This window comes from Mustela nigripes, chromosome 14, assembly GCF_022355385.1.
Source record: "Mustela nigripes isolate SB6536 chromosome 14, MUSNIG.SB6536, whole genome shotgun sequence".
Classification (NCBI taxonomy): domain Eukaryota; kingdom Metazoa; phylum Chordata; class Mammalia; order Carnivora; family Mustelidae; genus Mustela; species Mustela nigripes.
This window is the reverse complement of record NC_081570.1, coordinates 96451524-96476100: the sequence shown is the minus strand read 5'-3', so window position 1 is coordinate 96476100 and position 24577 is coordinate 96451524. Positions and strand designations below refer to the sequence as shown.

At 36.6% G+C, this 24577-nt stretch overlaps 2 protein-coding genes across 5 annotated transcripts in view; one reads left to right on the top strand and one right to left on the bottom strand.

Annotated features, from left to right (window-relative positions):
• CAPZA1 (capping actin protein of muscle Z-line subunit alpha 1) overlaps positions 1-389 on the bottom strand; it is a 47781-nt gene extending 47392 nt beyond the window's left edge. The window contains exon 1 of the mRNA XM_059375754.1: positions 256-389. Within this exon, the coding sequence (XP_059231737.1) occupies positions 256-294 (39 nt within the window). The 5' untranslated portion in view covers positions 295-389. The remainder of the gene's footprint in view (positions 1-255) is intronic.
• Positions 390-913: 524 nt separating this feature from the next.
• The window catches only part of ST7L (suppression of tumorigenicity 7 like), a 117899-nt gene continuing 94235 nt past the window's right edge, over positions 914-24577 (top strand). For 3 of the 4 annotated variants that reach the window (XM_059375751.1, XM_059375752.1, XM_059375750.1), the window contains exons 1-6: positions 914-1199; positions 2973-3055; positions 5939-6101; positions 8151-8205; positions 11868-11983; positions 17599-17677. In XM_059375751.1, coding sequence (XP_059231734.1) covers positions 992-1199; positions 2973-3055; positions 5939-6101; positions 8151-8205; positions 11868-11983; positions 17599-17677 — 704 coding nt within the window. In that variant the 5' untranslated portion in view covers positions 914-991. The remainder of the gene's footprint in view (positions 1200-2972; positions 3056-5938; positions 6102-8150; positions 8206-11867; positions 11984-17598; positions 17678-24577) is intronic. The other variant, XM_059375753.1, reaches the window with a different exon arrangement.

The following is a 24577-nucleotide window of genomic DNA, read 5'->3' as shown; positions in this document are numbered from 1 at the left end:
CTTCTCTTGCTTAAGGGTCACTAGGCTGTGCTTCAGGCCCAGGAAGAGAAAAAGAGTTGAGGAATGGGGAACTGGGGCCACCGTGAGGCAGACCAAAGCCCCTAAAGAGAGAAGCGTCCCAACTGCAGAGCGTATCCCAGTACAGGCCAAGAAGCTTCTTTTTTCTGAGGACACCGCCAGGGTTCCCACCGCAGCCAGGTCAGGCCCCCGTTCCCTGTCGCGAGAGGAGGCAAGAGAGAGAGGCGGACCCCTTACCTTCTCCTCATCCGACACCCGGTCCTCGAAGTCGGCCATCTTGGGCTGCTCTGGCCCAGCCCGGCCCCAACGCGAGGCAGGCCGGGAAGGAAGCTGAGTGATGGAATCACCGCGGGGGCTGTCGGAAGGACCCGCCCGGAAACGCCGACCCAGAGGGCGCCATGTCAGTTTCGGGCGGGGTGGTGGTTCTGAGCGAAGTCCCTAACTCTGCCTTAAAACTTTTCCTTAAATGATTTTAAAACTAATAGTTTTCTCACTGAGTTACGTTCATTTCCTCCATTCATCTATGAGACGCTGGGAGCATGTTTCGACTATTCCTGACACCCGAATTCCGTCCGACCAAATCGCAATTGTTACTGTAGGTTTTCTCTGTGGCGGCCGAGTCCAAAGGGCTAACTGCTGTTCGGGCCCTGGAACGGTCGGTGGCTTTTCCAACCCTGGGAATAGGGTGAGAGGTGTCCGTCACTCGCATGGAAGCGAAAACATTTCACTCAGAGATCACATCTCAGTCCAGTTCCTCCAATATGTGCCGCCAGTCACCCTTTCCTGCCCTTCGAAGGAAAGGTAACCTCCGTCTTGGGACGCTCCCTCACGTTCCAAATTTTTTTGGTCCGCGTTCCCTGGGACTCAGCCTCCACAGAGGCCAATTTTAGGTCCGCCACTATCCCAGGATTCCCGACTCCCGGTTTCCTGCCTTTCTCCCCTCCCAGCTCCCGGAGCCTGCGGGAGCGGCAAGATGGCGGACGGAGACGGATTGGGTGAAGCAGCCACTGCTACGGCATCTCCTCCTGCACCTGCTCCGGGCCTGAGCCCGTCGCTCGGCTGGAGGGAGCGGCTGCGGGCCGGACTGGCGGGGACTGGGGCCTCGCTGTGGTTCGTGGCGGGGCTGGGACTGCTTTACGCTCTGAGGGTCCCGCTGAGGCTGTGTGAGAATTTGGCTGCGGGTGAGAGGCCCAGACCTCCCTGGGGATGGGCGGGGGGAGCTAGAAGAGGGACCGGGAGCAAGAGGCAAAGGGCAGAGATTCTCCGCAGTCACTGGAGAGCTTCAGAGAAAGAGTCTTTGGTGCTCTACCTAGTGTGTTCTTCTCCCGGTCGGCAACTCCGCAGCTGATTGTCAAACCTGAGCAGCAGCTACGGGCTCCTCCCTTGAGCTCTTAAGATCCGCCCTCTCTCAACTGTCCTCGTTTACCCGAGGAAGAGCCCGCCACCTGACACGCTGTAGGCTTCAGGTAGTAGGACAAGATGAGAGCATTTTCATATCCGTTGCAGAATTTATATATACTTCCAGCATTGGTAGGATCCATTGAAAATCATTCTTTTGAGTCTCTCGCCGGTTAGCCAAGAGTTCCCACACCCAGACTACAAAGATGAGGGTTTCTGCATTCAAAGACCTAAAAGGAAAAAAAAAAAAAAAAACCATGATCTTAGCCAGCCATTATCATATTCTAAGATAGTTCTGTCAAGAAAGTTTTTGTGGTATCTTGGTCTCTTCTTTGCTTTAGGCTTTATCTTGAGTAATAAAACAGTACAGGAAGTTAAGGGGAAGAGAGCCACAAACAGTAATGGGTTCTTTCAACATTCGTAGAAAGCTTGCTATGTAGTCTGAGCTGAAGATACAAAGACGTGTCAGAAGTGATGATCCCCGTGGATTCTGCAAATACTATTCTTTACCTGTAGCCAGGACAAAGTGGATGGGAGCCAGGGCCTTTTACCATTACATTACAGTATTTCCACTCAAGCTCTGAACAAGATGAAAGTATTTCTGCTGTGTGATGACTATGACTATCAGTACCTGTGGTTTATTTTTCTGCAGCAAGAAAAGGCAAATGTCTCCTTTTCTTTTTCATAAGATGACATGAAATACTGTGAGATAATGTTCTGGACTTTTTAGAAGATAGGTTTTATGTAAGTTCGGATATAACATACTAAAACTAAGTAAATTGGCCTTCCTAGACTATTTGGAAGAGCTAATTTGCTGTCTCTGTAACTGGTTAATGAAGTGCTTACTAGTGGTTTTCATGCTCAGTGAAATATTATTCATTGATTTTATCATTTATTTTTCCACGTGTTAACTAGATAACACCATTGGGATGAGAGTAGTTAACTGTGGTAGATTTTTATTAATTTATGAAACCTGTGGTATTTATGAGACAGTTATTTGAAGTGAAAAATCTGGTCCAGGCTTCCAGTGAGTCAGGTTCAAGGAGTTCTCTCAGTCTGTTGCTATTCTCTTTGGGGTTTTTTTTCCTCTCTAGCTGACAAACTGAATACATACACATACTGGTTCCTTGCCTCTAATTTGAAACACTGGTTTGTATCTCACCAAAATAATTAGGGAGTTGTTTTAAATCTCCTTTGTAACAGGGTGTTTTTTTAGTTTATTCTTAGGGATTTGCAAAACTTCTTGTTGAAGTTATGGTTTATAAGTTCTTAATTTATTCTCAAAAGTAAACTGAATTATCCCACTTTGATTTGCTTATTTAACAAACTGTCAGTTTAAAATGCTACCCTTACATGTGCAAAGCTAATTTTTAAGATGTGATAGAATGGAAATTTAAAGTACCTTTTTAAAAAGTAGAGCTTTCTCAAAGGAATCTCATACTAGATATTAACACTATTTATGTTCCTCCACTCATAAAGACACTTGCATATTTGTAACTTGAATATTCTGCATTTGCATTTTTTTAAACGTTGATTTTTTTTTTTTCCTTTTGCAGTGACAGTATTTTTAAATTCATTGACACCAAAATTCTATGTGGCACTTACAGGAACATCTTCTTTGATATCAGGACTAATATTTGTAAGTAGTTTCCATTTCCTTCATGTTTTGGTATTTATCTAAAGATCAAGTATCTTTATACGGTTACAATAATTATAAATACTTATAAATCAGCATTCTCAATATGTGTTCAGAATTTGAAAAAAAAAAATACTGCGCCTTCCTCTCCACATTTAGAGACTGGCAGTATTCCTTTGTATATGAAAGACTGTTGCTTACTGGAAGGGGCAGGGATTGGGGGTGCGTTCCCAACTAAATGATTGCAGGGCCCAATTTAGCAACAAATGATATAGAGTGTAAATATTTGTAAAAATTGGGCGCCTGGATGGCTCAGTGGGTTAAAGCCTCTGCTTTCCACTCAGGTCATGTCCCAGAGTCCTGGGATTGAGCCCCACATCGGGCTCTCTGCTCAGCAGGGAGCCTGCTTCACTCTCTCTCTCTGCCTGCCTCTCTGCCTAATTGTGATCTCTCTCTGTCAAATAAATAAATAAAATCTTTTAAAAAAATGTGTGAAAATTAAGTTTCTTACTTACTTTTAGCACTGGGTGATCTGGACAATTCATGCTCCTTTTGAAAGGGTATAAAGCTAGTTGTTGCCATATAGATTGCAGACCACTCTTATGAGATCTTCTAATTTTTCATATGACTTTGGAAGACTCTGGATGCAGCAAGTTTTTATATAAAAGTCTGCCAATACCTTAATCTTGGGAACATTGGGCAGATTGAAAATTCGTGTCTTGAATTCAGCCCATAGGTTGCCAGTTATCTTCTCTGGAGTGTTTAAGAGCAGAGTATTGGAGCCAAGCTAACTATCACTTTATTTATTTTTTAATTGCGAGAAGAAAAATTTTTTAAATTGAAGTATAGTTCACATACAATATTATATTAGTTTTCAGAACCATCACTTTAGTTGTGTGACTTTGAGCAAGTTAGTTAACTTTTCTAAGCTTTAATTTCCTCATATAAACTGGGGATGATGATAATATCAATTTCATAGGATTATGAAAACTAAATGAGATAATGTGTCTAAGATCTTTCAATAACATGGTAGCTAGTTTACAGTGAGCACTTAATGAAATTTGACCATTATTATTCTGAGAAGTTGTAACTTTAATTCGGCTTTCCCTTGTCTTAATTGACTGAACTCTCATTTTCAATTAAGAAATTAAAAAATATATATATATGTATATATATATAAAATCTCTATTAACATCCCTGAGAACTAGTGTGTCCTAGTATAAACCTTGAAAAAATACTGCTACAGATAAAAATCTGAGGAAGTATGGCATACATGACCAAGGAATTTTTCTGTGCTTTTTTCTCATCTCTAGATGGTGCTCTTCTATTATAGTAGAAATAATGGCATTTGTATTGGAGTGTTTTTTGTTTCTGTTGTTGTTTTTTTTTTTAATAAGAACTAATACTTGGCCATTTTTGAAAGTGAAATGCTAGCCAAGAAAGGAATTTTCTCTTGATTAAAAAAAAAAAATTACTGAGGAATTTAGGATGCAAACTATGTGTTAATATAGTTAATAGCAGTAGCTAATAATAAAATAGAGTGGTCATAACAATATACTGCAAAGAAAATTAGGAAATTCAAGTAACATTTTAAAGGTTAAACTGTGTCATGACCCTTATAATATTGATGAGTTTTTATTAGCAAAGGTTATTATTTTTATAATTTCTTCTACTTCCTGAAATATGGAGCTCTATCTATGCTGATTGGGTTACTTCCACCAGAAGGGGTGGGGGATAGTGTGTTTGGGAGCTTGAAGAATAGCAATGAAGCCAGTTGTTTAGCTAATTATTACAAATGAAAAGATTACTCTGAAAGGAAAATGGAGGATCCAGGGGGAGTGCATATAATACTGTTTTCTGTTCTGTGGAATCAGGAAAATCTCCCTGGGGACCTGTCATTTAAGCTGAAACCCCCAAAAAAGCCAGGCAAAGGGAATTGGGAGTGCTAGTATCCAAATATGAAACATTCTGCTAATTCAACACAGAGCTTTTTTTTTAATTTTTTTTTCTTTTTTTTTTAATTAAAGTACTCTCTAGCCCAACATGGGGCTTGAACTTAGAACTGGAGATCAAGTCTCATTCTGTACCAACTGAGCCAGCCAGGCACTCCGGCAGGGATTCTTTTGATTTCTCTTTTCATAACGTTGATAAACCATGAAAACCTAAAGGAGTGAATATCCTGATTTTTAAATGATTCAGTATGAGAATCAACCTCTTAACCTACATTAATTATACTGCCAAATACTGGAGTAGTACTTCATGTTCAGAAGGCACTTACACTTCTTGTTAACCATATTTAATAGATAGGACATTGAGGCTCTGAAAGGGTAAAGGTCAAGTGACTTACCCAAAGCACACAAGGGGACTGGGAGTTAAATGTGAGCTTTCTAACCCTAGTCTTAATCCACCATGCTGGTTTCAAAATTATTTCTCTTAATTATGCTGTAGATAGAATAAAATGACAATGTAATGTAATGGAGTTAGATTACTTATAGATTAAATGCTTTTTGCTGATTTGTTTAAGTAATCTCTACACCCAACATGGAATTCAGACTCACAACCCAGAGACCAAGAGTCACATGCTCTACTGACTGAGCCAGCCAGGCACCCCTGTTTCTTGTTCTTTTAATATTTCATTTACAGATATATTTCTTCCAGTTTTGCCCAGCTTCTCTAAATTTCATAACAAAGTTATAAAAAGGGTATTTTATTTCTGCCTAGCATGTGTTATTGGGGAATCTTATGTTTGGTTTATTTTTTGGAAGGAGAGTACATTTAAAATGCCAGATTAAATGGGAGCATCTTTTAGGAATGCTTTAATATGAGCTCATATATCTGCTGATCAGTTCTATTTTAAATTAAGGATTTTTTTTTGGTTTGTCGTAGATATTTGAATGGTGGTACTTTCATAAACATGGCACGTCTTTTATTGAACAAGTATCTGTGAGCCATTTGCGACCACTGATGGGAGGAACAGAAAGCAGCATTTCAGAGCCAGGTTCTCCTTCTAGCAACAGAGAAAGTGAAACCAGCAGACAGAATTTGTCAGGTAACTATTTATATAATATGTTTTCAGAGCTGTATAGTTAAGATTGTATTTGTCTGTGGGAGATAGAAAACTCACAACAGAGAGAAGTTTGTCTTCCATGTAAATATAGGTAATCTGCACTGATACAGAGGACAGTGATCATCAGAAACCCAGTGATCATCAGTCTCCTATTTTGTTAGCCTGCCAATCTTCAAGTGAGGTTTTCCCTTGTGGTTCAAGACAGTTCATGTCATTTATGCCATCATATCTACATTGCAGTCAGTGGGAAGGAGACTAGGCCAGTAGGAGGCCACCCTTCCCTCCTACTCAATCCCCAGCAGCCAAGGATACTTCTCAGAATGTTACATTACCACTTCAGCTTACTTTGTCAGACCTCTGCCAAATGGCCACAAGTAGCTATAAGGGAAGCTAGAGATTATAACCATTTTCTCAGCATACATATGCTCAGCTAATAATTAGGAGATCTTACTAGATAAAGGAGAGAACAGAGACAATTAGCCATTTCTGCCAACATAGCAAAGTTAGGAAAAATACTTTTTCTTCTCAATATATTTACAAAGGTATTGAAATCTTAGTTATTCATGTATAGAATTGTAGGCTTTCCCTCTATATGTATCCAGTAATACAAAGTAAATATTATTGGTGATATGTAATTAGGAAAGTAAAAATTTGAAGGCCAGATAAAAATGATATTTTTGGATTATTGTTCCTTTAATTTGATATCAGTAAAATTCATACAGTAATAATACAAATGACTTAATTCCATAGATGTCTCATTTGTTTGGTAACCCTAGGAACTTAGAGTTGTATTAGTTTAGTAGAAAAATACTGCCACTTTTTAGATATGGTCAGGGAAAGTCTTTGAGAAAGCGCCATTGAAGCTGAGCTCTGAAGCATGAGTGGGTATTGACCAGGAACAGTCGGGAGGGGATTGGCAATCATTCAAGAGTACAGGATGGAATAATGATACTTTTCTTAATCTTTTTCTTTTCTCCTCTTTCATAAAATAATTACAGAACTCCTAAGAATGAGACATATTAAGATGAATATGACATAGATCTGTCCTCAAGAAGTTGAGTCCAGTATGTAAATAATTATGATAATAATGCTTTCTGTAATCTTATTCCCTATTGTGAGATTGAGTATATCATTGCATATGGAGAGTGAAGACACTCCCTACCCTGCACTCTAGCCTAACTATACTGGTGTTCTGTTTTGTTATGTTTTTTTAAGATTTTTTATATTTATTTGACAGAGACAGAGGGGGAACACAAGCAGAAGGAGTGGGAGAGGAGAAGCAGGCTTCCCGCTGAGCAGGGAGCCTGATGGCGGGTCAATCCCAGGACCCTGGGATCATGACCTGAGCCAAAGGCATACGCTTAAGGACTGAGCCACCCAGACACCCTACTTTGTGGTTTTTATGATACGTTTTCTCCTTAGAATGTTCGTCATCTGGCAACTTTCTTTTACCATGATTTTTTTTTATCATAATTCAATGTCTTTTACCACGATTCAGTGTCAGTTCATGTGTTGCCTCCTTTCTAAAGCCTTTTCTAATTTCCCCAGAAAAATATTAATTAACTTTCTGTTTTTCTTCTCTTGGAACAAAATATATCTCTCCTGTAGCACTTACCATACAGTTCAGATGGTAGTTTACATGACTGACTCTTATATGACATTTCATTCATTTAAACAAGTTAGTTCCAAATGCTGTGCTAGGCTCCAAGAATACAAAAATTAATAAATTCTAACACCTCGTGTTCTAAAGAGAGAAACTGAAAATCAAATGGATAATCACATTATAATATGTTCAGTGAAGTGCTGTCATTGAATCATGAACTAAATGCCATAGAAATAATAGAAATAGGAGAATGACTAGATTTAATTGTATGCTGCATGACAGTAGGGATGATCCAGGCCTTATTCATTTTTGTGGCTATCTGGCTAACACTGTGCATAGCATATACTGACTGTACAATAAATGTTGGTGAAATTAAGATTGAACTGCAGCTGATTAATTTATTTCCCTTTCCCCCCTTTGTTTTTTAGAATGCAAGGTATGGAGAAACCCTCTAAATCTTTTCAGAGGAGCAGAATATAGGAGGTATTGCATTTTGCTTTCAGTATAACTATAGCATTAGGTTTAGAGTAGAAGTATTATGGAAACATTTGTTTTCATAAACACATTACAGCTCTTTTAATTGGAGACACTGATAATAAAACTTAATAATAAAGTAAAATGATTAGCCCAACCTTTAGTTGGCAGCATATTCACTGTATTTACTTCTATAATCATGAGAAACATTGCTTCAAGCCAGTTGTCTATGATAATAGTAAGTATACAATTGGCTCCTGGTTTTGGCAAAAAACCTTTTCAGAGAATTCATGAGATTAAGAAAAGAAGTACAAATGTGAGCATATTCTTATGCATATATGCTCAATTTCAAAATTTATTTGAACACTCACTAGAAAATATCAATCTGAATGTGAATATGAACTTAATTTGTGCAACAGTACAGGGTATAGTATTTTTATATTGCATTTTTAAAATTTTTTAAAGATATTTATTTATTTTGAGAGAGAGCACATACACATGTATGGGGAGAAGCAGAGGCAGAGGGAAGAAAGAATCTCAAGCAGACTCCTTGCCGACGGTGGAGCCCAATGTGGGGCTTAATTTCATGATTCTGAGATCATGACCTGAGCCTAAATCAAGAGTTGATCACTCAACCAACTGATTTACCCAGGCACCCATTGTATTTTATATTGCCTTTTGCTATCCATACTGCTGTGTCCATTTTTCTTCTGGTTTTAACTCTGGATGAGAAAGCAGCTTTTGACACTTAAAGATACCCAAAGATACTTTATTTTATTTTATTTTTTTAAAGATTTTATTTATTTATTTGACAGAGAGAGGTCACAAGTAGGCAGAGAGGCAGGCAGAGAGAGAGGGGGAAGCAGGCTCCCCACTGAGCAGAGAGCCCGATGTGGGGCTTAATCCCAGAACCCTGGGATAATGACCTGAGCCAAAGGCAGGGGCTTAACTCACTGAGCCACCCAGGTGCCCCGATACTTTATTTTAATAAGAACTGTGTTTTACCTGGAAGTAAACTGGGGCATGTTATTTAATTCATTGATCAAGAAACATTAGGTATCTACTATCTATGACCACTGTGAAAATGATGGGAATACAGAGTGACAGAGTGATAATCCCTGTGCTTAAGGACTTGATAGTGTAGGATAGTAGTATCCTGGGAAGGAAAAGTTAGGTTTTTATGAGAGATGCCTTTAGTCTGTATTAAGGGATTCTGTAAGAAACAAGTCCTTGAATTTCTCAGTCCATTTGTTAAAATAAAAAGGTTTTAGGCTATTTCTTGTTGTATTACAGGGTTCACTTCACAAAGATCTAAAAAAGAAATTTCTTATCTTGATGTCAGGAATACTTATACTTCTTTTTGAATGATTAGTTTATCTTAATGTAAAGGTCTCAATGCACTGCTAATCATTGTGTGGTTTTAGAAAGCTTAAAGTCCTACTGTAGTCAGCCTTTAATAAATGTACAGAACTTTGGTATGTATTTCATATGTTAGATTCATTCCTGGCTCCACTGTATGGCCCAATTTTTGCTTTCACGTAGTCTTTTTTATTTGTTTTTAAATTAAGGTCATTAATATTGTACACTATATTTTTTAATTCCTTTAAGTCATTTTGGGAATAATGTAGATCATTAATAAATAATCTTTTTACATGTTTAGAATATGTAGCAAAACTTTGCTTATTGAAAAAGGGTCTACTTTTTTCTTTATGAAATTTCTCACAAAATAGCTTAAAAACTTTAAATAACAATGCAACTTAGACTATTAAATTACTTAAAATCTTTTATCATACACGTATAAATAATACTTACAATGTGCTTTTAAAATGCTTTTTTTTGGATTTAAAAATGCATGCATATTCACTGTAGAAAATTGGAAAATGAAAGACTTATTAAATTACTTAAAATCTTTTATCATATACATATAAATAATTCAATGTGCTTTTAAAATGCTTTTTTTAATTTTAAAATGTATGCATAGTCACTGTAGAAAATTGGAAAATGAAGAGATGTATCAAAAAGAAAGAAAAAAAAAGAAAGTAAAAATCACCATTTCCTACCACTAAGTGATAACTGTTGTTAGTATTTCCATCTGATATCTCTTCTGTATGCATGTATAGAAACAAAACTTGGGCATTATTATGTGTATATAATTTCACATCCTTTTTTTCTAACACAATGTATGAATTTTCCTCAGAATTTCTTAATACACGAATTGCTTTTTTTTTTTTTTTTTTTGGAAGAGTGGGTAGCAGAGGGGCAAAGGGAGAGGGAGAGAGAATCTTAAGCAGATGCAGATGCTCTACTGGGTGAGGACCCTGAGATCATGACCTGAGCCAAAATCAGGTCGGATACTTAAAGTTGACTGAGCCACCCAAGTTCCCCTTCATACATGAATTTCTTCAAAAACATGGTTTTTAATGATTGTACTCTATTGTTATATGGAAGTATCTTACCTTACCTATTGCTCCCCTATCTGGGTCACAGATTATGTTTCACTGTCAACATATAGACTAAAGTGGTATCTTTATATATAAATATTTAGCACATGATATTAAACATCTATGATTATTTCCTTAGGGCTGATTTGTGGTACTGAGATTCCCGAATTAAAGGATGTGAACAGTTTTTATTTTCCCCTCTCCACTTTATTATTTTATTTTCCTTTTTTTTTTTTAGGATTTTATTTATTTATTTATTTGAGAGAGAGAGACAGAGAGAGAGAGAGCATGAGTGAGGAGAAGGTCAGAGAGAGAAGCAGACTCCCCGTGGAGCTGGGAGCCCGATGTGGGACTCGATCCCAGGACTCCAGGATCATGACCTGAGCCGAAGGCAGTCGTCCATCCAACTGAGCCACCTAGGCGTCCCTTCTTTTTTTTTTTTTAATGGAGATTTTCAAAAATTAAAAAGTAGAGAGAATGGCATAGTAGAGTTCCACATGCCCATTCCCTAGCTAGAGGTGAATATTTTTAAGACTCCTAATAGATATTACCTAATTGATTTTTGGAAAGAGAAAGGTAAATGGCAATTTAATTAATTCCAGCAGTATGTATGAGTCCATATTCCTCCTCATCCTCAGCAACATATATTTGCCGTTTGACAAATGAAAAGTAAAAATTTGTTAATTTAATTCACTATTTGTTAATTATTAATGAGATTAGACCCTTAAAAATGTATTTATTAGCCGGTTTGTTAACTTGCTATTAATTTTTGTGGGCTTCAGGGGGATATGAAAGTTTAAATTTCTAATTTAGTAAAATCTAGAAAAAGTTTCTATTTACTTTATGCTTCAAAAGCTCTTTACCATTTTGACATCTAGTAAAAGTCCACCCATGTGTTCTTCTAGTTTCTTTGTAGTTTTACTTTTAAAATTCAAATTCACTGAGAAGTTAAGAATATTTTATAAGGTATGTATATAAGTCAAATTGTTTTATCCTCTCAAATCTAATACAGAAGCACTAATAATCTGGCCTTTTCCCTTTGGTTTTGATTTTTGTTGTCATCCTGTAAGTAGTTTGTATTGTTATCTCTTGTGTCTCTGATAATAAGCTTTTAAAACATCCTGATATAGAATTTGTAACCATATATTTTTGCATTTTAAATAGTGTCTGTTGTAATAGGTAGAGGCTCTCTCATGTTCAATTTACATATTTTCTTGTGTTTTGGTAAAGATACACTTGGGTGACTGGTAAAGAGCCACTTACATACTATGACATGAATTTGTCAGCTCAGGACCATCAGACCTTTTTCACCTGTGACACGGACTTTTTACGTCCTTCAGACACAGGTACGTGTCATATCTGCTCATGGGGTAAACAGTGGTGATGAAAATTATTTTTTAAATTCTTTAGCATAACTTATTATAATCCGCAAAGTTACTTGGCTTGAGGTTGTTTGCATCATGGATAACAGACACAGATTAAACTGAAATTAATTATGAACGTAAACTAGGTTGTTACACTACATATCCTCCTTATAAAGAATATAAAGTACTTTATAAAAATATGAAATTGCTTCTTTTATTACTTGAAAAACCTTTCAGGTCAAATATAGCAACTGCTTATGCAGAGAACAGTGTACCCAGTTTGGTCTGGGGAGTTAACATATGCAATTATACATAAGAGTAAGGCAAAGTGTAAACCCTGGGGCATGGCATGTAGATTAAAATGGAATATATTTTATCCCAGTCATAAGTTAGAAATGTGTGGAAAGTGGTGGAATATCATAGAAATGTCTGTGTTTAGGTGTAAGTCTTCTCTATGGAAGAGAGTATTGAGACTCTTAAATACATGGTTAAAGACAGAGATCTTTATCACTGTTCTTTCACTTTGAATGCCCTCTCCTTTCCTATCTATCCTCCTACTTTTGTGCTTCCTGCTTTTATCCTTCAAGATCCAAATTAAAAGTTACATTCTCTAGGAACTTGAGAGTTAAACACTTTATTTTTTGCATTTTTACAGTACTTAGTCCAAGCCTCAATGAAACAATTCTAGTTAATTTATTCAACCACAGCCATTTACATGTTAATTTTATCATGTTGTTTTAACGGTTATCTTCCCTAATAGGGTGGGAAACTTTGGAAAGCAGGGACTGTATTCTTATCATCTTTGAATCCTTTTCATCTAGCACATTGCCTGGCATACTGTAAATATATTAATATTTATTCTTTGATGAAAGTATCAGTGAATGACCTTAGTGTCACAGATGTCTTAAGCAATTTCACTAATAATAGCTAACACTTGTATAGCACTTATTATGCACCAAATACTGTTCCAAACAATTTACATAAATGTACTGATTTAGTATTCCCCATCATTTTATGAGATAGGTACTTTTACCAACCTCAGAAATAAACGTGTGAAAAGAAGGAAGGAAGGAAGATAGGTAGGCAGGCAGGCAAAGGAAAATCAAGTAATATGCCGTAAGTAACCTAACTAATAAATGATAAAGTTGGATTTCAAATTCAGGTCTGACTCTTCACCACTATACTAACGTTGATTCTACTCATCATAGTGACAGGCAAAAGAAGATCACCACTAGGAGGTCTGAAAAATAGCCAGTTTTCCAGCATTGAAGTGAATTCTTTGTGATCTGTATCTGTTGGATTAAATATATTAAGGGTGGGTGATAGCAGTAAATGCAAGGATCTTTGGAATGGTTACCTGAAGGGATTTAATTGTGAATAGGAGAAAAAGGAATTGCCTTATGTTTATATGCTTTGTGTTTATATTAATGGCAAATTAGTATGTTAACTTTAGGGACTAAAGTTGACTCTAAAAGTAACTCTGGAAATTAAGGCTTCACCAAATTTTCATAAGCAGAATTGCGGACGTTGGCAGGCTTTTCCGGTAGCATCCATGGCTATCCACTAAAGCTGTGCTCTCAAACATTATTGTTCACTTATCTCCTAAAGGAATTTTGAAAAACTATGTATCCTTTCAAACATTTTTAACTTGACATCATAAGATTAAATAATTGCAAAGAATATGATTTTTAGCATATTACAGACAATTAAAAATAAAACTAGAATACCCTATATTTGAATGTATCTCAAGAAATCTAATGACTTGATATCCACCATTATCTATTGAAAAAGACATCAACGAATACTCTTCAGCAGTAGTAAATTTTACATAAGTTCATTTGCTTCTTGAACTCATCCATTTCACACCTCCATATTATAATTATTGTATACCTGAGAGTCTTAATTTATCACATATGCTTTTCCACAATAAAATTGTTTTGCCTAAGTTTTTAAAAATTTTAATTTGCTTTGATCATAAGGTTCTAAGTGGTATCATGTACTTTAGTTATATTTTTGTCAAATCCTTGGAGCTACATATTTGGCTTTTTCAGCTTTCGAAAATGTCCTCCGTAGAACAGCACTTGGCTGCGTGAGTTCTCATTGACCAAATCAGACTGACTTTCTGACAGAAAAGTCTGACTTCATTTTTTAAGTCAAATAAACGTGTTAACATGCATCCCTATGACAGCCATTTCTCTTCTGAATTTAAATTCTAAGATAGAAACATAGATAATTTTTGGAGCTTTGCCTAGGGCCTATCACTTGGCCAAAATAAGATTCCACCACCTTTATTTTCCTTTACTAGTGCCCCCTTTGCCTTGCTGTGAGGGGACCTTTCCTTAGGAGCAACACATTCTTTGATAGTGAGGGGCAAGGGGCGCAGATAAGTGGAACTGATAAAAACGGTTATCACTTCCTCTGCTTCCCCTGGAGAGCATCCAGGGGCCAGAATACTCTTATTTCTAATGCCAAGATTTATTGTTAAGTAAAAGGAATTCCTGTTGTAGGTGCCTTCACAAAAAATGGCTGCCTCGAAACCTAAACTTTGAATTTTCCTCTGGGCACTTGGAGATTTTTACACTCTTCGGAATGTACCTTAGAAAGATTCAGGGTGGGTGAGAAGTAAGAGTTTTTTCAGGAATTTATCTTTTGGAGAGCAGGGAAGCAGATACTGGGTAGGAAAGGGCAACCAGCATGGTACATAGACCAGTCAGAGGCACATTCTTTAGGTAGATCAGTTCTAGGAAGAGTCATATAAAGCTGAGACTTTATAGAAATTGGTTCTCTTAAAACCACGCATGCTGTTTTGGTCCTTGCAAAGTTTTATGTATTTCTAGAGGTATGTGTAATCCCAGGTAAATACTGAGCTCAAGGACAGACTCTTACCTGTGAATTGATCCATATTGATCTTTTCAGACACTCACATAAAGGTAATGATTTTATATCTGTAGTTTTATATTTTAAAATGTGTACATATATGTGATGTGACAAATTTCTCTTGATGAATTGCCATCAGTTACTAAATTAGTAGATTCTGTTCTCATCCTATTGATTTATTTATTTAAGACATAAAACAAACAGATCTTCAGGGCCAGCCAGCAGTGTTCTATCTTTTTTTGATTTTTTTTTTTTAAGATTTTATTTTTAAGTAACCTCTATACCCAATGTGGGGCTCAAACTCACAACCCTGAGATCAAGAGTTTCATCCTCTACCAACTGAGCCAGAGAGGTCCCCCAGCCAGCAGTGTTTTTTGAATAATTTGTTTTCATGGTATTTTCAATTCAACACTTAAGAATCAGGAGATTTGACCTTTTTTTGAAAGATTTTATTTTATTTATTCGACAGAGAGAGATCACAAGTAGGCAGAGAGGCAGGCAGAGAGAGGGGGAAGCAGGCTCCCTGCCGAGCAGAGAGCCTCATGTGGGACTCCATCCCAGGACCCTCAGATCACAAACCAAACAGAAGGCAGAGGTTCAACTCACTGAGCCACCCAGGTGCCTTGAGATTTGACATTTAAACCCAAATTTACACTTTTTAGAAGTTGGAAAATATGGCAAAGCTGGACCTGTATGTACACCTTGCAATAATCAGACCTGAGCTGTGACTCTCTTCTTTAGATTGTGCAAATGCTTTTAATTTACACATTTCTGTTTTCTGCTTAGTCTTCATAGGCATCTACATTTCATAGCCCCTGATCTTGGGATTGACTATTTTCTGATTGATAGCATATTACAATATTATTTAACTTTAAAAAATAGATAAATTTGATTGAATTGCTAATTGCTTGTGTTGTTTTTTTAAGCATATCAAGAGCTCTTAAAAGAGGACAGGTGAACAGCTCTTTCTGCCCATGGGTCCTGTCCCTGTGCTTTAATAAAACCACCTTTTTACATTAAAAAAAAAAAAAAAAAAGACAGCTAAATACTAAATCAGCATTTTCCTTTTAATTATTCTTAAGCCTGTTTTAGAAAGAAATACAGATTTCTTCTTGTACTTTATTTCCCCTTTTCCCTTTGGCTTAGAACTGAATTCGTTGTGAGGATTAATCTTAAAAGTCTGGGTAGAGCAGTTGAAAACGTTTTCTAAGAATACGAATAAGAAAAAAATGCTTAAAGGTGGATCAGATAATCTCAGTAAAAAAGAAAGGCAGGCAAATGAAGATGAGATAGTTTCCATGTATTAAATTAGCAAAAATTGATACTAACTCAGTGTTGCTAAGTAGGGAAACATTCACTCTTCTCCACTGCCTGAAAGAATGTAAATTAATACAATCTTATTGAAAAGAGTTTGGGAGTTTATTATATCCAAAATCTTTCAGAAGATGCATTACATTTTAATCAACCGTTCCACTTCTAGAAAGGAAATATTTGGTCAGGTATGCAAAAGTAGATGTTAAAAGATGGTTATTATAACATTTTTATAATTAGCAAAAATTTCATGTAACTTAATAATTTAAAAGAATTGCTTCTATTAATTTTGATATATACATAATAGGCTAGAATCCCAAATGGCCACTTAAAATGTTGATAAAGATTTCAGTATCCAAATTTGACTTGTAAGTTAAATCATGTAAGTTAAAGAAGAAATCCCCATCATTAAAACTGGCAAGTCTAATATTCTTTAATTTTATGTAATATTTTAATGTTTTAGCAAAACCCTATTCTTTACCTGGTTATTATCAGATGGGTGCTGACGTGCATCAATGTGTCACGTTCAGGAAGCATTAGTTGTCAGACAGCTGGTGACATGTTCGATATGAGAAATGTATTTTTGTTACACAAGTGAAATATATTGTCTTCTTTTCCAAGCCAAGACTAATATTTTGTTTCCAAAGGAAAACTCAAACATTTTCCACATTATTCTTTCTAGACAGTTGTAGGTTTTGTTCCAAAAGCAACATTCATAGATTCTCTATTTTTCTTATCAAATTTGAAATAGACCAGATAGTTTCATGAATCTACTTTATTTGTTTGTTTAATTTTTAAGAAACTTAATTTTCATTTTGTACAGTAATTGGTAGCAAAACTAATATTATTATTCTAGAGAGGTTTTAATTCAGGCTTTTCTTGAATCTTGGTAGAGACTGACTTTTCCATAAATATACTATATTCTAAATTAATTGCTTTTTCCACCTTTTTGTACAGAATACAAATTCAAACATTCTTCCTGGATTGAATCATTGATTAGACAAATACTTTGTTTTTAAGTTTTGTATATTTTTAGCATTTATCGACCCTTTTCAAAGTGATAAAAGGACTAGAATATTTCATATGATTATAATTCGATGTTACCCAATTTTAATATGCATTTAGAAATATTAATGTTTATGTATAGTAATGGCATAGTTAACTGGATTAAATACCTTATATGTTGTTACTCAAATCAGAGAAAGAATATATTTTTCTTTTGTGTGATGCTTCCATTTAATGTAAATTTCTCAAAAGATTATTGTGAGCTGACATCCCAATTTCTTGTTTATGTTTAAGAACATGTTATTTAAATCTTTGTTTACTCTCCTAGCTCATTCTTCATACGTTTTGCATAAGATTATTTATGTTTACCATCTCATCTGCTTTTTACAATATTTTTCCTACAGTTATGCAGAAGGCATGGAGGGAAAGAAATCCTCCAGCTCGAATCAAAGCAGCCTATCAAGCTTTAGAATTAAACAATGAGTAAGTGTGAAATATATGGAAAGTAACTTTGTTTTGCAGGAAACTCAGGCAAATGATTTCATGTTATCTTTTGTCTTTTCCTAAGACACTTAGAGTCATTAGCAGCTCCCCCCCTTGCTTTTTTTTTCATATACTAGAGACAAATTTTAGTGTTCATGGGCATCTATACTTTGGTTCTGAAATTACAAACTTACCTGTGCTTTTGAATTGAAATTATCCTAGAGATACTTTTTAAAATGGGGAATGCTGATCTAATTGGTGATAATTTTTGGATAGTTAAAGAGTATAAAAATACTTATCCACCTTTTAAATTTTGTTTTTCATTTAAATCATTCATTCAAAGCATTCATTCAGTCCTGAGAACTTTAGTTGCTAATGGAATTGGAGGCATGTGAAGAGGATCAAAATAAGCAAAATGCAGCATTTATTTATTTATTTATTTATAAAGATTTTTAAAATCTGTTTCACAGACAGAGATCACAAGTAGGCAGAGAAGCAGGCGGGGGGGGGGGGGCGGGGGGAGGAGAGCAGGCTCCCTGTTGAGCAGAGAGCCCAATGCGGGGCTCCATCCCAGGACCCTGGGATTATGACCTGAGCTGAAGTCAGAGGCGCTAACCCACTGAGTCAGGCACCCTTTATTTATTTATTTATTTATTTAAAGATTTTATTTTTTTATTTGTCAGAGAGAGAGAGAGAGAGCAAGTGCAAGCAGGCAGAGTGGCAGGCAGAGGCAGAGAGAGAAGCAGGCTCCCCGCTGAGAAGGGAGCCCGATGTGGGACTCAATCACAGGACTCTGGGATCATGCCCTGAGCCAAAGGCAGCCAGTTAACCAACTGAGCCACTCAGGCATCCCAGGGATATTTATTTTTTATAGTTCTTTATATCAGTTCTTTATTTTGAAAAGGCAAAATGTAAAATCATGAGTTAGCCTAATATTTAAATGGAATAGATCAATAAGTATTAATCTGATACTAAATAAATGCCAGGAGTAAAAGTATGGCCCTAGTTGGGGTTAATCAGAGAATGCTTCCTGAATGGTATGAATTTAGCATTGTCCCTGGTATCCCTCAACAACCCCACCCCCCAAGATACGTTATCAATATTAAGAAGACCTTCCTAAGATAGAACAAAAATCAGTGTAGGGAACTCCAAAAGCAGTCAATTAGCTTTATTGAAACTCTGGAAACTAATCAAAAGTTTGTAGTATCCTAGAGACTGCATAATCAATTAAAAAAAAACAAAAAACAAAAAACAGCTGAATCACTGTTAAGTGAGTTTTAAGTGTTTTAATTTACACTGCCCCCCCCCCCCCAATTTCCCACTCCCTTGCTCAGTGGCAGCCTTGAAGACAAAAGTCTGCATTCTGGATATAGGTTCCTTCTACCAGAGAAAGTGGAATGGCTCTTATTCTTGAAGAATTGTGCTTGTTTATTTTGACCTGTCTGGTTGGCTCTCTGAAAGGCCAGCTCAAAGGTATTGCCTTTATTTGGGTTAATTTGGAACTCTCCCAGCACTGACACAGCTACACTGGGGGGCATTTGTTGAAAATACATAAAGACAAATGCATTAGTCCCTGCTGCCCTGGAGCAAGGGATAATAGCTGGGGCAAATAATAGACAAACCAGAAAGCTTGAGAGGAAAGGCTGGGGAATGAAATACTTTGGAAAATAAAGGCTTTTGAAAAACTCCCACATATTCCTGGGAATCTCAGATGTCCCATACATGCCCAAGTTTGGGCACATGCTCAGAAGTGACTTAAGAAGACCCTAAGCTCTCATGTCTGTCTGAATTTCAGGTTCTGCACAAACAGAAAGTAAAGGCTAAGGCAGGGTTGTAAACTGCCTGGCTGAATGTTGAAGGTGTGCCCCAACACACTCAGAACCAATCTGCAAAGACTTGGCTTTTTTTTGTTTTGTTTTTGGTTCCAAGTGTTTAAGGCAAGTTCTATCAAATCACTGGCTGATGAACAGGCTAAAGGAGAGAGGATTCACTGGTATATATGATAATGACTACAAACTTCAGAAAATTAGTTCAGAAAAGTCATTAAACAGCTACAACAAGCAACAGCAACAAGCCATGGGGAGGAAGGGGAAATCTGACTGCTAGAGTTGCTAGATTATAATCTTCAAAATTTGCAGTTTTAAACAAATTAAAAAAGACACACAAAGAAACAAAATATGCCCCATTCACAGAAAAGAAAGGAAATGAATGGAGACTGTCCTGAAGGAAGTCGTCAAGACTTTGGACTTTCCAGACAAAAACTTTAAATCAAATATTTTAAATATGCTCAAAGAGGTAAAGGAAGCCATGTGCAGGGGCGCCTGGGTGGCTCAGTGGGTTAAGCCGCTGCCTTCGGCTCAGGTCATGATCTCAGGGTCCTGGGATCGAGTCCCATATCGGGCTCTCTGCTCAGCAGGGAGTCTGCTTCCTCCTCCCTCTCTGCCTGCCTCTCCATCTACTTGTGATTTCTCTCTGTCAAATAAATAAATAAAAATCTTTATAAAAAAAAAAAAAAAGGAAGCCATGTGCAAAGAACAAATGGAAGTCATGAGAAGGATATCTTACCACTAGAGGAAATCAATAAAGATTTAGAAATTTAAAAAGAAATCTAGGGAAAAAATTTAGAAAGAGATCTAGAAATAAAGATCAAGAACTCAGTGAACCTCAAGTAAGATAGAATCAAAGAAATCTACAATGAGACACATTATAATCAAGCTTTCCAAAACCAAGGACAAGGAGAAATTCCTGAAAGCAGCAAGAACATCATGAATGAGGAATCTTCAGTAAGAAAAACAGCTGAGTTCTCATCTGAAATCCTAGGAGCCAGAAGGCAGTGGGATAACAAAGTCAAAATTCTTAAAGAAAGAAAACTGTCAACTAAGGATTTTTTTTTTTTTTTAAAGATTTTATTTGTTTAAGAGAGAGTGTGCTTGAGCATGAGGAGGGTAGAGGGGCAGAAGCAGGCTCCCACAGGAGCCCAGTGCAGGGCTCAGTCCCAGGACTCTGGGATAATGATCTGAGTCAAAGGCAGATTCTTAAACAATTGAGCCACCCCGGTGCCTCCACAGCTAAAGATTCTATATCCAACAAACCTATCCTTCAAAAATGAAGGAGAAATTAAGACATTTCCAGATAAACAGAAACAGTTCATTGCTAGCAGGTCTATGTTATGTATAAAAGGATGTTATAAATAAAAGGATATATTATAAATAAAAGGATACTAGACAGTCTTGACTCCACACAAAGCAATAAAGAACACCAGTAAAGATAATTACGTAAGCAAATATAAAAGTTAATGTATTTTGGGTTTGCAAATATTTTTTTCAATATGATTTAAAAGACAATGTAAAACTGGGGCGCCTGGGTGGCTCAGTGGGTTAAAGCCTCTACTTTCGGCTCAGGTCGTGATTCCAGGGTCCTGGGGTCAAGCTCCACACTGGGATCCCTGCTCAGTGTAGAGCCCATTTCTCCCTTTCCCCCTGCTGTTCCCCCTGCTTGTGCACTCGTTCTCTCTCTGTAAAATAAATACTTTTAAAAAATCAACAAAATTGCTGAACTTCTAGCTAGACTGATCAATTAAAAAAGAGAGAAGACTCAGATTACTGAAATTAGGAATGAAACTGGAACATTACTACTTAACATTACAGAAATTTAAAGCAGAATACAGTGTACAATTATAGATCTATAAATTAGATAAATAAAAGGGACAAATTTCTAGGAACCAAAACTGATTCAAGAAGAAATAGAAAATTTAAGTAGACTTATAACAAATGAAGAGATGGAATCAGTAATTTAAAAACTTCCAAAGAAAACCAAAGACTAGATCCCTTCACTGGCAGGTGCTACCAAGAACTAGAAGAAGAATAAACACCAGTCCTTCTTAAATTCTTCAGAGAAATAGAAAGGAAGCGTACCTGGGTGGCTCAGTTGGTTGAGTGACTGCCTTCAGCTCAGGTCGTGATCCCGGAGTGCCAGGATCGAGTCCCACACTGGGCTCCCGGCTCCATGGGGAGTCTGCTTCTCCCTCTGACCTTCTCCCCTCTTATGCTCTCTCTCACGGTCTCTCAAATAAGTAAATAAAATCTTTAAAAAAAAAAAAAAGGAAATAGAAAGGAAATAATTCTTCCTAACTCATCCTGTGAAACCAGTATTATCCCATACCAAAACCAAAGACATCACAAGAAACAAAAATTACATACTAATAACCATTATGATGTAGATGCAAAAATCCTCAACAAAATAGTAGCACAGCAAATCCAGCAGCATATTAAGAGAATTACACACCAGGAACAAGTCAGATTTGTCCCAAGAAGGCAAATGAAAATCAGTCAATGTAAGATACCACATTAATAGAAAAAAGAGCAAGAACCACATGGTCATTTCTATTGATAGAGAAAAGATATTTGACAAAATCCTACAGTATTTTCTGATTAAAAAAAAAAACACTAAGAAAAAAGGAATAGAAGAAAACTTCCTCAAACTGATAAAGGAAAACCCATAGTCTTTCATCTATAGATATGCAGTTTTTATTTATATATTTACAGATGAAAGACTGAAAGGTTTCTTTCTAAGATCAAGAATAAGACAAGGGCATCTTTTCTTGTCCTTTCTATTTAACATTGTACTAGAAGTACTAGCAGTGAAATTAGGCAAGAAGAAGGAAGGGAAAATGACTTCCAAATCAGAAAGGAAAAAGTAAAAACTGTCTTTATTCACAGATTATATGATCTTGTACATAGAAAATCTCAAAGAATCCACACACAAAAAAACCATTAGAGCTAGCAAAAGAGTTCAACAAATTTATTGTCTAAAGACATATAAAACAAAGAGGAAAATGGCAAAAAGCAAGTCTTTATTTATGTCTGTTGTTTATCTATACACTAGCAGTGGACAGTCTGAAAAAAATTGTTTTAAAGATTTTATTTATCTGAGAGGGCAAGAGAAAGCATGAGTGGATGGTGGGGAGAGGGACAAGCAGGCTCCCCACAGAGCAGGGGGCCCAATGCAGGGCAAGATCCCCGCACCCTGAGATCACAACCTGAGGCAAAGGCAGATGCTGAGCCATCCAGGTGCCTCTGAAAAAGAAATTTAAAAAACAACTCCATTTATAGTAGCATCAAAAATGTTAAAACACTTAAAGGTAGATGTAACCAAGGAGTATAAGACTTGTACACTAAAAATGACAAGATATTGTTAAAAAAGTTAAAAAAATACCTAAATAAATGGAAAGACATCCCATGTTTATGAATTGGAATACTTAATATTGGTAAGATGGCAGCAGTCCTCAAGTTGATCTACAAATTCAATGCAATCCTGATCAAAACTTCATTTGCCATTATTATGAAATGGACAAGCTGATCCTAAAATTCACAATGAATTACAAGAGCTCTCAAACAGCCAAAACAACCTTGAGAAAGAACAAAATTGGAGAACTCACTTCCTGATTTCAAAGCTTACTGTGAAGCTACAGTAATTAAGTCATAAAGACAGACATCTAGATTGATGGAATCAAGTTGTAAGTTCAGAAATAAACCCATGCATTTATGGTACATTGATTTTTTTAAAAGATTCATTTATTTATTTTAGAGAGTGAGAGAGTGAGAAGGGTCAGAGGGAGAGAAGCTAACTCCCACTGAGTGGGGATCCCCAGATGGGGCTCAATCTCACAACCCTGAGATGATGATCCAAGCTGAAACCAAGAGTTGCATGCCCAACCTACTCAGCCATCCAGGAGCCCCTATGGTCAATTGATTTTTGGCAAGGGTGCTAAGATCATTCAATGGGGAAAGAATAGTCTTCCATAAGTGATACTGGGCAAGTGGATAGTCACATATAAAAGCAACCTTTACCTCGCATGATGCACAATTAATTCAAAATTAATCAAAGACCTAAAGTTAAGTGCTAAAACAGAGGAAGAAAACATAGGGGCAGATTTTTATGACTGGATTATGCAATGGTCTCTTAGATATGACACCAAAAGCAGAAGCAACAACAAAGAGAAAATTAGATAAATTAGACTTCATCAAAATTAAAAGCTTTTGTGCATTGAAGGATACTATCAAGAAAGTGAAAAGGCAACCCACAGAATGAGAGAACATATTTGTAAACCATATTTGATAGGAGTCATATCCAGAATGTATCAAGGATTCTAACAACTCATTTATAAAATGATAATCCAATTAAAAAAGGAGGAAGGAGGGCGCCTGGGTGGCTCAGTGGGTTAAGCAGCTGCCTTTGGCTCAGGTCATGATCTCAGGGTTCTGGGATCGAGTCCCGTATCGGGCTCTCTGCTCAGCAGGGAGCCTGTTTCCTCCTCTCTCTCTCTGCCTGCCTCTCTGCCTACTTGTGATCTCTCTCTGTCAAATAAATAAATAAAATCTTAAAAAAAAAAGTTTATATAAAAAAAAAAAGGAGGAAGGATTTCAACAGACATTTCTTCAAAGAAGAATTCAGACAGACATTTATGTCAATGACCAGTAAGCACATGAAAAGGTTCTCAACATTATTCATAATTAGGGAAATGAAAATGAAAATCACAGTGACATGCCCCTTCATAAGATGGGTATAACAAAAACCTTCAGAAAATACCAAGTGTTTGCAAAAATACGGAGAGATTAGAACCCGCATACATTGCAGGTGGGCATGTAAAATGGTGTCGCCACTGTGGAAAACAGTGTGGCAGTTCTCAAAAAGATAAAATTAGAACTATCATATGACCCAGAAGTTCACCCCTAAGCATATACTGAAGAGTACTGAAAGCATGTGTTCACAGCAATATTATAATAGCCCCAAACTACAACCAACTCAGATGTCCATCAGCTGATGATGAAGGGATACATAGAACTGGTATATTTACACAGTGGAATGTCAGTCTTAAAAAGGACTGAAATATTTCTCCAT